General features: G+C 41.5%; 1 protein-coding gene across 1 annotated transcript in view; it reads right to left on the bottom strand.

Annotated features, from left to right (window-relative positions):
• Positions 1 to 1,404: 1,404 nt before the first annotated feature.
• The window catches only part of SORCS3 (sortilin related VPS10 domain containing receptor 3), a 598,500-nt gene continuing 583,883 nt past the window's right edge, over positions 1,405 to 16,021 (bottom strand). The window contains exons 23-27 of the mRNA XM_065920112.1: positions 13,273 to 13,404; positions 11,450 to 11,549; positions 10,412 to 10,517; positions 2,248 to 2,408; positions 1,405 to 1,469 (exon numbers count right to left, since the gene is read on the bottom strand). Coding sequence (XP_065776184.1) covers positions 1,405 to 1,469; positions 2,248 to 2,408; positions 10,412 to 10,517; positions 11,450 to 11,549; positions 13,273 to 13,404 — 564 coding nt within the window. The remainder of the gene's footprint in view (positions 1,470 to 2,247; positions 2,409 to 10,411; positions 10,518 to 11,449; positions 11,550 to 13,272; positions 13,405 to 16,021) is intronic.

Here is a 16,021-nt window from a genome sequence, read left to right as displayed (position 1 = left end):
TGTGAAATGTGTGAAGGGGCTGGGGTGCGGGAGAAAACACTGGCTTTGAAAGTTACTCGCCCCAGATGCAAGAACTATCTTAAGAGAACTGAAGGCAGACATTTGACTTGAAGGAAGTTGTGTATATCTGACAAGCAAGTAGCACAGCTTCGCTAAAATCAACTTTGACTAAGATCATTAAAGGCTAGACCCCTATTTGGCCTGCAGGGTTTGCATGGTCCCATGAGTCCACTAGTGCTGGCTCTCTTCCCACCTCTAACTTCTCCCAGGCTGAGGCACTCACTGGGCTTAACCTAGTACCCAAGAGACTTTTCTGAGTTAAGAATAGCCAGAGAATTCCCTCTAAGCATTATACAATTTCATGGAATCCAACCAGAAAACAGAATGCCATTTTTTTTAGATCCATTGCCTGGCTTCTTTAGAGAAAACCTCAGACGGATAACTATCCTCAACCTCATTCTTCTGGAGTGGAAGCCTTGTTTGCTCATCTGGGTTTCAGTTTGAAGTATCTAGTGGACTTCACCTTCAACTTCTTCCACATCACGGATGGGACCAAAAACTCTCATGTTCTATGATGTCACTCTTGTTCCCCCTTTACCAGTTGTTTGTTTCAAAGAAGCACTCCCCCTCCCCACTTATATACAGAAATAGAAACAAGTGATGGCAGGGACACAGAGATGCAAGAGTTAAGTGCGACAGACTGGGGAGCATCCAGACCCCGACGCATCAAGCAGGCCTGGGGGTGGGTCAGCTCCGGAAGGTGAGCGCATAAGCCAGCAGACGCATCTTTCTTTTTTCAGTTTTCTTTTTTACTAAACATTAAATTATTTCTTAGGAAATAAAAAGCTATTTACATTGTAATTATATACAGTAAGCCATCTGCAGCCTCGCAGTGGACGTGCATGAGGCAGGGTCTCTTCTGGCAGGTGTGCACTTTCTGCAGCCACACTCACTCCCCACCAACCTATCTCCTGCAGATCTAACTGGGAAATGGTTTAGGTTTTAGGTGGTTGTGCCGGGAGGGAGGAGGTGGATACTGGTGGTTTGGTGTTGTACGGGGCAGGGGGAGGATGGGAGGTTAGTGGAAAACCAATCCAACTTAAAAAATAAAAAGACAGATCACAAGGGAAACAAGATTTCTTACACTATAAATGGCAGAATGAAGTAAGAAAGCCATGGGAAGACGCATCCTTTGCCCTTAGCACAAAAATAGCCATTTATTCTTCGTGGCTCATAGTCAGCTAAGTATGCTTTGCCTCCCAAAGCTAAGCATCTGCCTGCTATTCATGGGGCCCTTGGTAAACAATAGGTAAAAAAGACATTTTCATTTTTCCATAATAAGAGTAATAGGAATCATCAAAGATAAAAAGTCAGAACGATGGTTGACCACGTGGCTCGTTGGTATTAAACACTGGTGCAGTTGGGGATCTCCTTTGTGCTCTCACTGTTTGCAATGGTAGCAATGCCTCCTGCAGGGGAGAGAAGACAAAAGAAGGTAAGGACGTGCATGTCACAGGAGGATGGGTCTTTGCTTTATTTATTGCTAAATACCAAGCCACCTTGATGTGTGTTTATCAAACAGGGCAGCTGGCTAGTCTATCCTATCAGTTCACTGCCTTATCTAGTCTATGTTTAATGTGTGCCCTCCCCCACACCGGCACACGAGGTAGCATCAATATCTTGCCATCATTACTCTTCTGATCACAATAGTACTAGCCAACAGGAACTGAACACTTCTTACGTGGCAGGCACTGTGCTAATGACATATGCCACTTTATGATCACAACAGTCTTACAAGGCAGGTAATGTTATTCCCATTTCACAGATGAGGAATATGAGGCACAGAGAGATCACAGAGCTAGCAGATTGACAGAGCAAGAAAATGAATCCAGGGTTCTCTGATGGCAGAGTCCCTATTTGTGTGATTATTAGGATGCATAATGTTTTGCCTTAAAGGAAAAAAAAATAGTCCAATAGTAATGGATAGTTGGCCTCAGCCCTTTCCCACTCAGACTCTAGCACTTTGGATCTTGAGCGACTTTTAAGAGATAAAGTTCTGCCAATTTCATGTGGTCAGAGGAGGCAGATACTTTAAAACCTGATTATGTCAGGTTTTATGTCACTGAGGCAACTGTTTGTTCTCCCCACCCTCCAGATTAGCCCTACCTGAAAGACAGGCCACATGGGCTGGCTGACTCTGTCCGGAGGACAGAGGAATTAGGAGTCTGGGGATTTCAGCACACATACCTATGACCCGGGTGTCCAGCTCTTTGTCCAGTAGTTCCTCAGGCTCGGTGAAGTCACTGAGTGTGATTTTGGGGGCGTTTTCACTTTGGCTCACTGACCCAATCATCTCCTGCTCCTTGTCGTGTTGGACTTGAGCGTAGATGTTAATCCAGGGTATTTTCCTACATGGGGGCAGGAGCAAAATCAGATTACAATCACAGGGCAGGCCACACTGAGGCAGTTGGAAATCCTGGGTGATAAGGGGAGGAGGAAGCTAAACAGGATCAAAGTCAGGGAAAGGGGCTGGCCACCCAGATACTGTCCTCACGAGGTCAACGAACACAAGGAGGGACCCAGATGCCCAGGGGAGGTGTAAACCACAGAACTCACCAAGGAATTCACCTTTTTCTGGGGCAAAACCAGCAAGTGTAAAGAGAAGGGCAATACTATTGACCAGCTGTGCACTAAAACCCTTAAAATATTTACCAGTCACTATATTTATAAAGGAGCTGAACTTTGAGACTATGAGGTGGCATCATAGTGAAAAGACAGCTTTTTCTAAGTTTACATCAGTTTAACTAACTCACATCGGTTTCCTTTATAAATAGGAGAGGAGATAAAAGACTTATAACCACTGCTACCATTTTCAGAACACCATCCATGGACCAAGTATCTTAAATACTTCCATAGTCAGTTTCCTCATCTGTTCAACAGGAATAACAATAGCTTTCTCTTAGGATTGTGGAGAGGACTAAGGTAAGACTTGCTGTTCTCTGTTCAGTCACTAAGCTGTATCCAACTCTTTGCAACCCTATGGACTGCAGCAACCCTATGGACTTCACTATCTCCCAGAGTTTGCTCAAACTCATGTCCATTGAGTCAGTGATGCTATATAAGGCAAAGATTAAGAGAAGTAACTTCCTTCAAAGACACTAAAGTAGTAGGTTTGTAAACAAGGCAGGCAGGCTCGAGGTTGATGAAGCAGGCAGGTTAAAACTGAAATCTTATAGGAGTACTCATCTCCTGACTCATCTCTGTTACTTCCTGACCCACTGTGCACCAGCTTCTATAGCTTCCTTTGATTTCTTCTAATTCCACACTCTTCAAACTTCCATGTGCTTATGCCTCACCAGGTTCCTATTAAAATGCATTTGTTGCTCTAGAGGTCTGAACAGGATGGGTTGAAATTCTACATTTCTGCCTAGTTCCCAGCTGGTGCTGATGCTACTAGTCTGAAACCCAATCTTTGAGTTTCAAGATTCTAATATATCAGGCTCGTCCCCACCTTGGGGACCTTGAATAAACTGCTCCCTCTGTAACACACCTTCTACTCTTTTTGTGATAGTGTCTTCCTTGCCCTTCAGAATTTGGCTTATAGGCCACTCTGAGAGGCCTCTCCTGACCACCCAAACTCTCCCACCATAAATGTGTAATAACAGGATAGTGTCTATGAAAGAAATGAATAGGGTGTTGGTTTAGGGTGATGGAATAGGCCATGTGTGCGGACTTGTTTTCTGTCTTTCTCTCCCACTAAAGCCCCATATCTGCAAGGTCAACATTTTCCATTTTCAATGCTATACACTTAACATAGTGGTTTGTATGTGGCCATTATTCAGTAAGTATTTGTTGAATAAATAGATAAATGACCTCAAAGCCAACGCTCTATTTTCATTTATTATGTCTTCAAACAAAAAGACCACACTTCTATCTTAGAATTTTGTAGGTAGAAGAGCCCTGTCTTACCTCATTAAATGGTGGGGAAATTGCCCAGAAGTTCAGACATTTCATTAAGTTGATTACTGGCATAGATGTTATTAAAACTCAAGACATATGACACCCATCCCAATCCAGAACATTCTGTGAAAGTGTGAAGCAGAATCACTCTGTTGCCCTAGTACCAACTAGTTGTATTTTTAAGCATCTACATTCCCTTCCCTGCTTCAACCCCACAACGAGGTAGAACGTGGGGCATTTAATAAGGTCTTCTGTAGCTAATTTGGAAAGACCTCAAAATATGTTTGAAACATGGACAGTTTCTACCCTTCATGGACATCCAATTCTCATGTTTTTAATGGCTGCCTTCCATACATTAAGGGAGATGTCCCTTGACTCCTACTGGTCTAAACTAGCTTAATATAATTTACAAGAACCTTAAATGAATAGATTATGTGTGAGGCAGCAAACCACAGGCTCTCTAAATGTGAGTAATTAAAATTTCATGCTAGCCCTTACTTTCTTCTTATCTAAATAGAAAGGCAGCCTAACGACTTCGATTTCTTCTAATCATAAAAGTACATATTACTTATGAATGTTGGGATCAACTGTAATATTTATTAGGTGCCAGGGGCAGCCAAACCACTCCTGATCACACAAGTCTGGGTGCTTCAGAGCTTCAGCCAAAGATTACTGTCTCCCCCTTCCTGCTTTTTAATGACTGATACCTGTAAGAATTTGGATATACTTGCCCTTATAAAGATTGTTCACTTCATTTGCATCTCTGAAAATGCACTTTTTCCCAATATTTTTAATAGATGGTTGGAAGAGAATGAGTTTTATGTCACAATTGGCAGCATTTTTTTTTCAAATTGCTATTCATTTTTTAACACATTTACCTGTAAGACTTTTGAGACTATAAGTCAAGACTAAACCCCACTTTGCAGAAAAGAAAGGTGGGAAATGAAGTTAGAGGCACATCCTGGGCTATACATTCATATAAGTTTTAATAAGAGGCTCTTAATAAGAGGAGTAAGATGGATCAATCCAAGTCATCTATATAAATTTCACCTTTACTTGTTTCTTCCAACTATGATTAAGTGTTAGAAGCTTGTGAGAATAATTTAGAAGAAGTAAAGTAGACTTCACACTATCAAGAAAGCCTTACTGGAGAAAAAAGACTAGAAAATACAACAACTCAAAAGTTTTCTTGGACAACAAGAAAAAAAACAAATCTACAGTCTAGAAAGAAGGTGTTATTAGGCAGAACTTTCAGAAAATAAAAGCCATCACAAAATGATTTTTTATTATATTGCCTAAGATATCAGAAAATAGCAGTCACTATCCAAGAATAAGATCAAATATAGGCCCTTAACAGAGGAAGGAGAAAAGAGTTACTATTATCTCCAAGATTCCTTTAAATAATTCTATTCCCCTTCTATTAAGTGACCACTTGGGATGCTGAGATTATAGACAATGCCTGGCACAGAGCAGGCAATAAATGTTTGCTGAATGAATTACTGGCTTAATGAGTTAGTGTCGGAGATGGCAGAGAGAAAGTTTGGGGTCTGAAAACAGAGCCTAGTGAGTGATCTGGAAACAGAAAAAGAATGACACTTCCCCTAGCCTATGCTTTCCAAGTGTTTGCTAGTCAGCTGTAGCTATTTAAGTTTAAATTAATTAAAGTTAAATAAAATAGAAAATTCAGTTTTTTCACCATACCGGTGGCTACTGTATTGGGCAGCAGAGATCATGAAGAATTTTCATCTTTGCAGAAAGTTCTATTGGACAGAAATGAAAAAAGCAAAGGAGACTCTGGGAACCATGGATAAGAACCCGACCTTACTTGCCGGCAGGCCAGGTAACCTCCATATAGCCATCACTGGAGTTCCAGGTGGGTAGTGAGAGGGACAAGAGAACAAAGAAATAAAGGGAGATCCAGGGAGAACCAATAGGGCCTCAGCCGCAGGCTTGGGCACTGGAAGAAAGGCTTCCAGAAAAAGTGACTGGAAAAGAAAAGTTAACTGATGATTGATTACTCTTAACTGACTCAAATTGTTTATCCAGTTTAACTAATATTTGTTTCCTGTATCCTAATTCACTGTCAGGGACACAGAAAGGGTTGGCTGGTATTTAAGAAAGGGTTGGCTGGTATTTAATTATTCTACAGAGGTAGAATAATTCAGAGATGCCATTACCTGGCATAGATTCAAGTATTAAAGTCTGCACATTAAGAGGTAGCTACATGAAAAAGTTGACTGTCTAGGGGAGTTTAGCAATGTTTACAAGAGAAGAAAACGTTTTCTTAAGTCACAGGATACCTCTGGCCTTAATTTAGAGACACCTGACACAAATACCTCTTTGCAGGACTTCTACTGACCCCTGTCCTCAGCAAACATGGAGTTCTAGGAGCAAGAAGGTGATAGATTTGGTTTAGCTGATCTTCAAGCCTCAGCAACCACCAGGCGTCCCCAAAACCAAAACCTTGAATGAATGAAAATGTGCTTTGCATGTAACTAAACCCACTCCATAAGTGGGTATTGCTCTGAACAGGTCATTTCTATTAATATATTGAATCTTTGCTAATTGGATAGGAAGGATTGTCCCAAGTATTCTTCAAAGGGAACACAGAAGGTGGGTTGACACATCATAATCCAAGAGGACATGAACTCAAGTACTGGTCTATATACTGAGAAGGAAGGTAAACCCCCTTTGTCCTTCAAGTGGAGAGTGTTGAAGGATTCCTGCTCTTTGGCTAATGCTTAGATGTATACTGAGTAAAACTTTTGTTTTTTTTTTTCTTAAGCCTGAGAAATCCACTAGCAGGAAACTGACAGGGGCTAGGGGAAGGGGAAGTAGAGGGAAGCATGTTTACCATGGATCTCTTCCAAAATCTAAAAGCATTACCTTTGGAGTTTAGAAAAATGCCAAAGTTATACTTTCAAAATTCAACTGACAATAAATGATGATACTTTTACTTTACACAGACTTCCTGTGAAGCACCTTTCTGTGCCACTGACACATACGGGCCTGCTATGTGCCCGTTTGTGACATAGGGGGCGCCTTCCGGAAGCATGCTGTTATTCGTAATAGCTTAGCTTTCATGATTTTTTTTATTATGTACTAGATATACATGCACATGGGTTTGGGTAGACTCCAGGAGTTGGTGATGGACAGGGAGGCCTGGCGTGCTGTGAATCATGGGGTCGCAAAGAGTCAGACATGACTGAGCGACTGAACTGAACTGAGATATAGATATTTTTACCTTGAAAACATGTAGCAAACCTATAAGATATAATTGCTTTTCCATTTTACACATGAGGAAATGAAGGCTTAGTTAGGCAGATTCAATTGCCTAAGGCTGCAAGCACTAAAAGTTAAAACTGAGTCTGTTTGATTTTTGAGTTCACGCTCTTAACCAATATATGCTTGGTAGATGCATTACATTATGTAAATAATGGTACAGAATTATTGATTTAAATTTCATGTTTTTAATGAGTATCCTATTATATCACCCCTCCTCTGGTCTTCAAAAATAAATTCTGAATACATGTGGGGTTTGGTTTTCCTGATCAATTTACCTTTAGAAACAGGAAAAATAGGGAGGAGGATTAAAAAATGTATACTTCTGCATGTAAATTTATACAGAGATACTGGATAACCACTATACAAGCATGTACCTGTATGTGTGTAACCAGATTTCAGTTGTATTTTCGCTACTTAACATCTGAAGTCATGCAGTGGTAAACAATCCACCTACCAATGCAGGAGACGCAAGAAACGTGGGTTCGATCCCTGGACCAGGAAGATGCCCAGGAGTACGGACGGAGGTTTGTAACATTGTACAGAAGACAGGGAGCAAGACCATCCCCAAGAAAAAGAAATGCAAAAAAGCAAAATGACTGTCTGAGGAGGCTTGACAAATAGCTGTGAAAAGAAGAGAAGCAAAAAGCAAAGGAGAAAAGGAAAGATATACCCACTGAATGCAGAGTTCCAAAGAATAGCAAGGAGAGAAAAGAAAGCCTTCCTCAGTGATCAGTGTGAAGAAATAGAGAAAAACAGAATGAGAAAGACTAGAGATTTCTTCAAGAACACTAGAGATACCAAGGGAACATTTCATGCAAAGATAGGCACAATAAAGGACAGAAACAGTATGGACCTAACAGAAGCAGAAGATATTAAGAAGAGGTGGCAAGAATACACAGAAGAACTGTACAAAAAAGATCTTCATGACTCAGATAACCATGATGGTGTGATCACTCACCTAGAGCCAGACATCCTGGAATGCGAAGTCAAGTAGGCCTTACAAGGCATCACTACAAACAAAGGTAGTGGAGATGATGGAATTGCAGTTGAGCTATTTCAAATCCTAAAAGATGATGCTGTGCAAGTGCTGCACTCAATATGCCAGTAAATTTGGAAAACTCAGCAGTAGCCACCGGACTGGAAAAGGTCAATTTTCACTCTAATCCCTAAGAAAGGCAATGCCAAATAATGCTCAAACTACCCTACAATCGTACTCATCTCACATGCTAGTAAGGTAATGCTCAAAATTCTCCAAGCCAGGCTTCAGCAGTACATGAACTGTGAACATCTAGATGTTCAACCTGGATTTAGAAAAGGCAGAGGAACCAGAGATCAAATTGCCAACATCTGCTGGATCATGGAAAAAGCAAGAGAGTTACAGAAAAACATCTATTTCTGCTTTATTGACTACATCAAAGCCTTGACTGTGTGGATCACAATAAACTGTGGAAAATTCTGAAAGAGATGGGAATACCAGACCACCTGACCTGCCTCTTGAGAAATCTGTATGCAGGTCAGAAAGCAACAGTTAGAACTGGACATGGAAAAACAGACTGGTTCCAAATCGGGAAAGGAATACATCAAGGCTGTATATTGTCACCCTGCTTATTTAACTTATATGCAGAGTACATAATGAGAAACGCTGGGCTGGATGAAGCACAAGCTGGAATCAAGATTGCTGGGAGAAATATCAATAAGCTCAGATATGCAGATGACACCACCCTTATGGCAGAAAGTGAAGAAGAACAAAAGAGCCTCTTGATGAAAGGGAAAGAGGAGAGTAAAAAATTTGGCTTAAAGCTCAACATTCAGAAAACTAAGATCATGGCATCGACCCCATCACTTCATGGAAAATAGATGGGGAAACAAAAGAAATAGTGGCTGACTTTATTTTGGGGGGCTCCAAAATCACTGCAGATGGTGACTGTAGCCATGAAATTAAAAGACACTTGCTCCTTGGAAGAAAAGTTATGACCAACCTAGACAGCATATTAAAAAGCAGAGATATTACTTTGCTAACAAAGGTCCATCTAGTCAAGGCTATTGTTTTTCTAGTAGTCATGTACAGATGTGAGAGTTGGACTATAAAGAAATCTGAGCAACGAAAAATTGATGCTTTTGAACTGTGGTGTTGGAGAAGACTCTTGAGAGTCCCTTGGACTGCAAGGATATCCAAACAGTCCATCCTAAAGAAAATCAGTCCTAAGTATTTATTGGAAGGACTGATGTTGAAGCTGAAACTCCAATACTTTGGCCACCTGATAAGAAGAGTTGACTCATTTGAAAAGACCCTGATGCTGGGAAAGATTGAAGGCAGGAGGAGAAGGGGATGACAGAGGATGAGATGGTGGGATGGCATCACTGATTCAATGGACATGAGTTTGAGTAAATTCCAGGAGTTGGTGATGGACAGGGAGGCCTGTCATGCTTCATTCCATGGGGTCGCAACAAGTCGGATGCGACTGAGCGACTGAATGAACTGAATTGAGGAAATACAACCCACTCCCAATATTCTTGCCTGAAAAATTCCATGGATAGAAGAGTCCGGGGTAGCAAAAAATCCCATACGGCTGAGCACACACACATGCATTTCTCTACTTAGTCACCCTAAATGAGTGGTAAGCTTTAGAAAAAGATCTCCTAAATATTTGAGACCCTGCTATAAAATCTTAAATGAGGTCTGAAAACCCCTCAAACTTCTCTTGATGAAAATAAACTGTTCATAGGCTACCCCTCATTTTCCTAGTGTTGTGTTAGTCACTCAGTCGTGTCCAACTGTTTGCAATCCCATGGACGATGCCTGCAAGTCTCCTCTGTCCATGGAACTCTCCAGGCAAGAATACTGAAGTGGGTTGCCATTCCTTTCACCAAGGGATCTTTTTGACCCAGGGATCAAATCTTGGTCTCCCCCATTGCAAGCAGATTCCTTACCATCTAAGCCACTTCATTTTCCCAATTCAACATAATTATAAACTGGAGAGGGTTCATATTAAGTCCATTTACTCTCTGACCCTAAAACATTCCTCTTCTTCCGCAATGCCAAATACAGCTTCAGGGAAAGTTAACATCACATATTTGGGATGAGTTTAGCAATGTAAGTTGCAGGAAGAATCAGCCCCCACGAACCTAGCCCCATTGCCTAAAATTGAGTGATGGCAGCACATACCTTTTAAACTTGTAGATCAGAAACACAGCCAGGCCGACAAACACTACTGACAAGAGCATAAGCATGGCTGAGCTGCTGTGCCCAGCGCTAGAGTCCACCAGCGGAGCTAGGAGGAAAGAACAGACTTGCTCACTCTGAAGCTATCAGCCGGGGGCAGTATCCATTGGAGAACGAAGCCCGCGGCTCTCCAACCTCATGTACAGCCTCCGATTGCCTGCATGCTATCTGGGCAGAGGAAGCTTGGCTTCCAGGAGGATGGTATCCTGATCACAGCTTCTTAGGGAAAGTAAACTCCTTGCTCTGCCTGGGGAAACCTGCTGTTCCTGCTGTAAACTGTACTCAGCTAAGGGGAGCAGGAATAGGGTGTGAATGCTCCTTTTCTTAGACACCTCAGTGCTTGACAATGTGATTATAGGTGATAGAGGGTTTCGTTTCTTGTAAAACATGTTCTGGTAGAACATGGCTGGATGGGCACAAGTGGAACCTCTACATCTAAAAAGCTTTCATTAATTAGAAACAGTTAGCAAATAGGCTTTTCCAGAGAGCCAAAGGCGGGTGTCCAATGGGACATGCCTTTTTAGAATTTCTTTCATAAATCAACCACCCAGAGCTAGTCCCTCTTTTCACTTAGATTTAAACATTATAAATTGAAGGGAGTTTTAAAGTTATTTGATCTGGTCTTCCAATCAAGATTCATTGAATCAGATAACTGTAGAAATTAAGGGAGACTGAGAACTACATTATAGATAAGAAACTGTTATACATAAGAAACATAATAAAGTCAAGGCCCAAAGAAATTGTAGGTTTTCCTGAAGATCATCCAGGAATTGAATAGCAAAGCAACTTCTAAAGATGTTTTCTTGCCACCCTAACAGGAGGCCTCAAGAAAGATGTAATTAATCTTTCCTTGCCATCACTACACAAAGCCATTTATGAGCATTTATTGGAAAGAGTTTGGTAACCATCTCCTCCCTTTTATCTCCAGGATATCAGGTCTCCATGCCCGTCTTCCCACCCCATATGCCTTCAGGCGCTTACCTAAGGTCAGCTGTGTGACATACACAACGACTTGAACCCCTGGCTTCAGCTCAAACTGGACCAGGTTTTGGTTTAGGGCATTAAACAGAGTCTCTACGATCTGGAGGGAAAAAAAGAGAGACAGAAGCTGCATGAGAAGAAATGTCATGTGATGCTGCCCCCTCATGGAGAAAGAAACCGGGGTCGACAGGCAAAACATAACCTATTCAACGAGAGGACAGGGTACTGGAACATTTTTATCCATTTGGCTCTCCCAGCCCCTAGAGCCCTGTGAAGCCAAGGACGAGTTGGTATTATTTGCTACTGGAGAGGATAGTGAGACAGAGGTGTGTACACAGTCACCTAGGGATTTGAGTTGACAACAGACTTAGATGCTTCATTCAACTCCCAGTTCAGTGTCTTTTCATCCAAGCCTGTATAACTTTCCATAGAGATGTGTTATGGGTCCCAGTGAAAGAAAGTCAACCCACCATTCGTTCTTTAATGTGAACAAGCAACACACACAGGATGGAGGCCCCTGCCAGGATTAAAGCAGGCATGTACACCACAGCCCACTCCTCTGCTGTTTCCCTTTTAGAGACAGTGGGAGGCAACCATCAAAGCAGAAGCTGCCGCCTTTTTATGGGATAATTTTTCCTCTTTACTTTTCCCCAGCAAGTCTCAGAACACATAACATCGATTTAATCACTGTGTAATTCCCACATGAAAGCTGAGGCAGGCTGAGGCTGTTGTCCCTAACTCTTATCTCGCTGTCCGTGCCTTAATATCACAGCTGCTATTCATCACCGTAATTACCTATTTATCTAAATGGATGGATATTGTAGCTTCCAAATATAGTTCACACATGCCACTTGCTATTTCAGAATAAAGAGGTCTTGTAAAAGTGATGTATGCATTGAGAAGCTGAATTTACTGAATTTATATCTGGCCGATTTCAATATGCAGCCCTGTAATGCAAGGATCCACTTCGTTTCCAGAGAAACTGACCGTGATGGCATCTGTGCTGCCCTTGGTGGTCTGTGCCCAACGTGGGATGGGGTGACAGCTAGGTGAGTAGCAGAGGGACTCGGAAGATGTCTGTACATTGATTAATTCGAAAGGGAGCAAATGTGTTTGATTCATGCTGATTTTTAGCAGCTTCTGTCTCACTTATTTCTAACTCATCACAGAAGGCATGGGAAGGTAAAGCAAAGCCCAGGCAAGAATGACCCCAGCAAGAGCAGGGAATAAGAGAGGGAGGCATGGGGACCACTGCTGCCTTCACTTCTAGGCTTATATGCAGATCGTAAGAGCTATATGCCATTTGATAAAGACAGTAAATCATGATCCCTTTGGGGAACGCTGCTTCCTTAGTCAAAGCAAGATGAGGCAATCCATCTCTCTCCAAAGACACACATTTAAAAGCAGTTCATTTTCTTCCTAGAGCAGAACTTCTGTTCACCAGGATCTTTCAAGACAGGAAGCACATTTTTGAGAAATAGAGAGGGAAACTAAAATTCTTCTCTCCTTCCCCTACCCCCATCTCTTTTCATCAGGACCCCTCATTAACTGGGAGAAATGAGTAAGTTGCAAGAATGGCAACTGTTGGAATGATTTCAGGAGTGCTTTTCTTTCCTGTATGGCTAAATGTGCCAGTGTTTGTGCATTTGTGTTTATTCTGGGTAAAGCTGATTGTTCTCCAAAGCCCTGGTGCCAGACAATGAGTGACAGCTTGGTGGACAAACAGGAAAGGGTCCAATCTACCTTTTGGGCTAGAAATACTTTGTGTTCCCTTAGAGGGTGAGGTGCTGGAGAGTGTCTTAGCCAAGTTTTCTTTCACTTACTTGTTCCAGGTCCCCTTCATTGCCTTTCCTCCTCTCCGTCAAGTTCTTGGGGGGAAGGATGAAGAGCTCTGCAGCAGTGGGGAGGCCAGGGAACACGGCAACTAGGATCTGGTCTTCCGGAACACTGGTTACCTGCAAAGACGTTTTGACTGAAGAGTAGGGTCCTGGAGGATCCAGCCTTCCCCAAGTCAATAACAAGGATATTGACCATGCATTTCTAATATAGCATTTAAGGCACAGTTTCCAATATACATTCAGGCTTTCCTTTTGCTTTCCCTAGAACTGCTAGGCAGAGAATTAGCTTCTCTACCTCCTTTGCACTTACATACATCTTTCATGAAACTAAAATACTACTATGAATGATTTGCAAAATATTGTTTGCTGGCAACATCGGCAAAAACTCCTCCCATATTTTCCATTTTTCTACACTAAGAAGACTAGAGCGTCTAGCTAAAACATGAACAGACTGGCTGCAAATGAAGAATAAGAAGTTATAAACAAACATGGGAAAATGCAAATAAAAAAAAGAGCAAAGCTGTTCTTGTTTTCACTTACTAAAGCAGGGTTTTTTATTAAGTTAAAATAGCTAATACTGGTGCAGCTTCAATTAAGAGGTTTCCTTAACTGTTGCTAGCAGCACGAAAAATTGATACACGTTGCCAATTTATTTTTCAAAAGGCTTACTGTAAAGTCATAAACATATTCAGACCCTGCATTCAGAAACTGTAACTTGGAGTGTTTGTCCTAAAGAAATAATCCAAAATATAGGAAAAGCCATTTGGAGGAAGAAACACTCATAACATTACTTATAATATCAAATAAATGGGAAATATTAAAGTCAAAAAAGTTAAGTAAATAATGGTTATGCTACCATAAAGATGATAATTAGCACAGTGAGACAACATGGAAAAATGCTTAATGAGAGCTGTATTCTGATCTAGTTCTTTACATTTCCTTGGCTACAACTCTATAAAAATAAAAATGTATACACATGAAAAATAAAACAAGACACTAAAAGTTGAGTTAAGATGCTGAAATTTTAAATGAATTTTTCTATTCCTGAGGGTTTAGTAAAAGGATTATATTGCTTTTTGATAAAAACTAAATGTAAGCTTCCATCTGAAGGCAAAATCCTCAGGAAAATAAAACTCTGAATTCTTCCCTGTAAAGAGTAGTCCTATTCTTTCCTATGTGTCTCCTGAAAGTCTTTTATCCAGAACAAACCTTTTGTCAATTCAAATATGATATGCACATATATAAATATAGTTTTGGATTTGGCAGAAATACTCATCACCTCCTAGAAGTCTCCCCTGACTATCTCACTTTCAATGATCTGTTCCATGTCAGCCTCTTGCTCCTAGCACTTCAGATTTCCATGAGAGGACTTTAGATCATGCCCACAGTAAGGTATATCTCTCTGCTACAGTCTTTTCTCTAGTAAGTTCTTATTGTATGTCTGCCCAGATATTCGGGGGTGGGGGTGGTCTCTATGGCCACCTCACTGTTCCAAATGATGTCTGACAGTGAGGAAAGAATAAATAGACACTGGCCTGAATATAAGTGGAGGAGCTATCTCCCATTAGCTCAGCTCTGATTCGTATTTGGAACTAGAGACTGGTGTTAACTCTCAGGGATGTGATGAAGGAAAGAGAGAGTGCCAAACTGCAGAGAACTAGTGAGTGGCAGTCAGAAGCCTGGAAAGCCCCCCAAAGCGGGGAGCCATCTCCAGGGAGCTCGAGGAGGTTTTGCCAGATGCCTCAGTTCCCTGCTGGGAGGCAAGATGGATTTATTCTAACCAGGCAGGGAAAGTAATTCTCAGAGAACAGGCTGAGGTCAGATAATCACCCAATGGAGAAAATGGGATAAGCCCGAGTGTCCTGGCAGGTGTGACCCTGTGTCCCAGGGAAGAATGGTCGCAGGGTGCATCACTCAGGGAACATGGAAGGACCTAACTCCAATCATACAAATCCAGCGCAATCCTAGATGTCTCATAGTCAAAGGCACACAAGATCAATTTCATTTTCATCCCTCTCTTCGAACAAGTTTTTATAAGCAGATATGAGGTATAGTTCTTAGAGACAGCTACTCACAGGAACACTCTTATATTATTATCTTTTATCTCTTCTTCCTCTCTGGCAGCTTCTTTTCCATGTCCTTCCCAGGATCTTCCTCCTTTGCCTTGGAGGGCATCAGTATCCATCTCTGCCCTGCCCCGTCTCCTTCTCAGAGTGGCTGGGGGTCGAGGGCAGACTTAAATACCTGCATGGCCTCGGTTCCAGCATTACTACCTCCTATAGAAACCTCACTTGATCTCCAATCCATATCTTTAACTCTCTTGGTTATCTTTACCCTGTTGTTTCTCAGATACTCCAAACTCATAAAAGACCAAATCATCATTGTTCCCCAAGTATGTTTCTCCTACACAGTTGCCATCTTGATCAATGGCAAGGAAAATCCTCTCCTTCCTACTCTTATAATCAGAAAGCTTCTCCTTCCCTCTCATTCACACTACATTTTATTAGTCACTAGTTCTATTGCTCAAAAGGTTAAGTTAGCCTTTGGATCTTTCCTTCTCAGGATTTTATTCTTATGTCTGGTTTAGTCAAGTGCAGTAGTCTTTTAACAGGTCATCTCTTGTGAAATCATCCCCTCCCCTATTCACTTCCCACCTCTAGAGACCATCCTCTGTATTACCACAAGAATGGGTGTCTGAAATATAAAACCACTAATCCCATCATGATAAAATCTG

The sequence above is a fragment of the Muntiacus reevesi genome, chromosome 2 (assembly GCF_963930625.1).
Source record: "Muntiacus reevesi chromosome 2, mMunRee1.1, whole genome shotgun sequence".
Classification (NCBI taxonomy): domain Eukaryota; kingdom Metazoa; phylum Chordata; class Mammalia; order Artiodactyla; family Cervidae; genus Muntiacus; species Muntiacus reevesi.
This window is presented reverse-complemented; position numbering and strand designations above follow the sequence as displayed.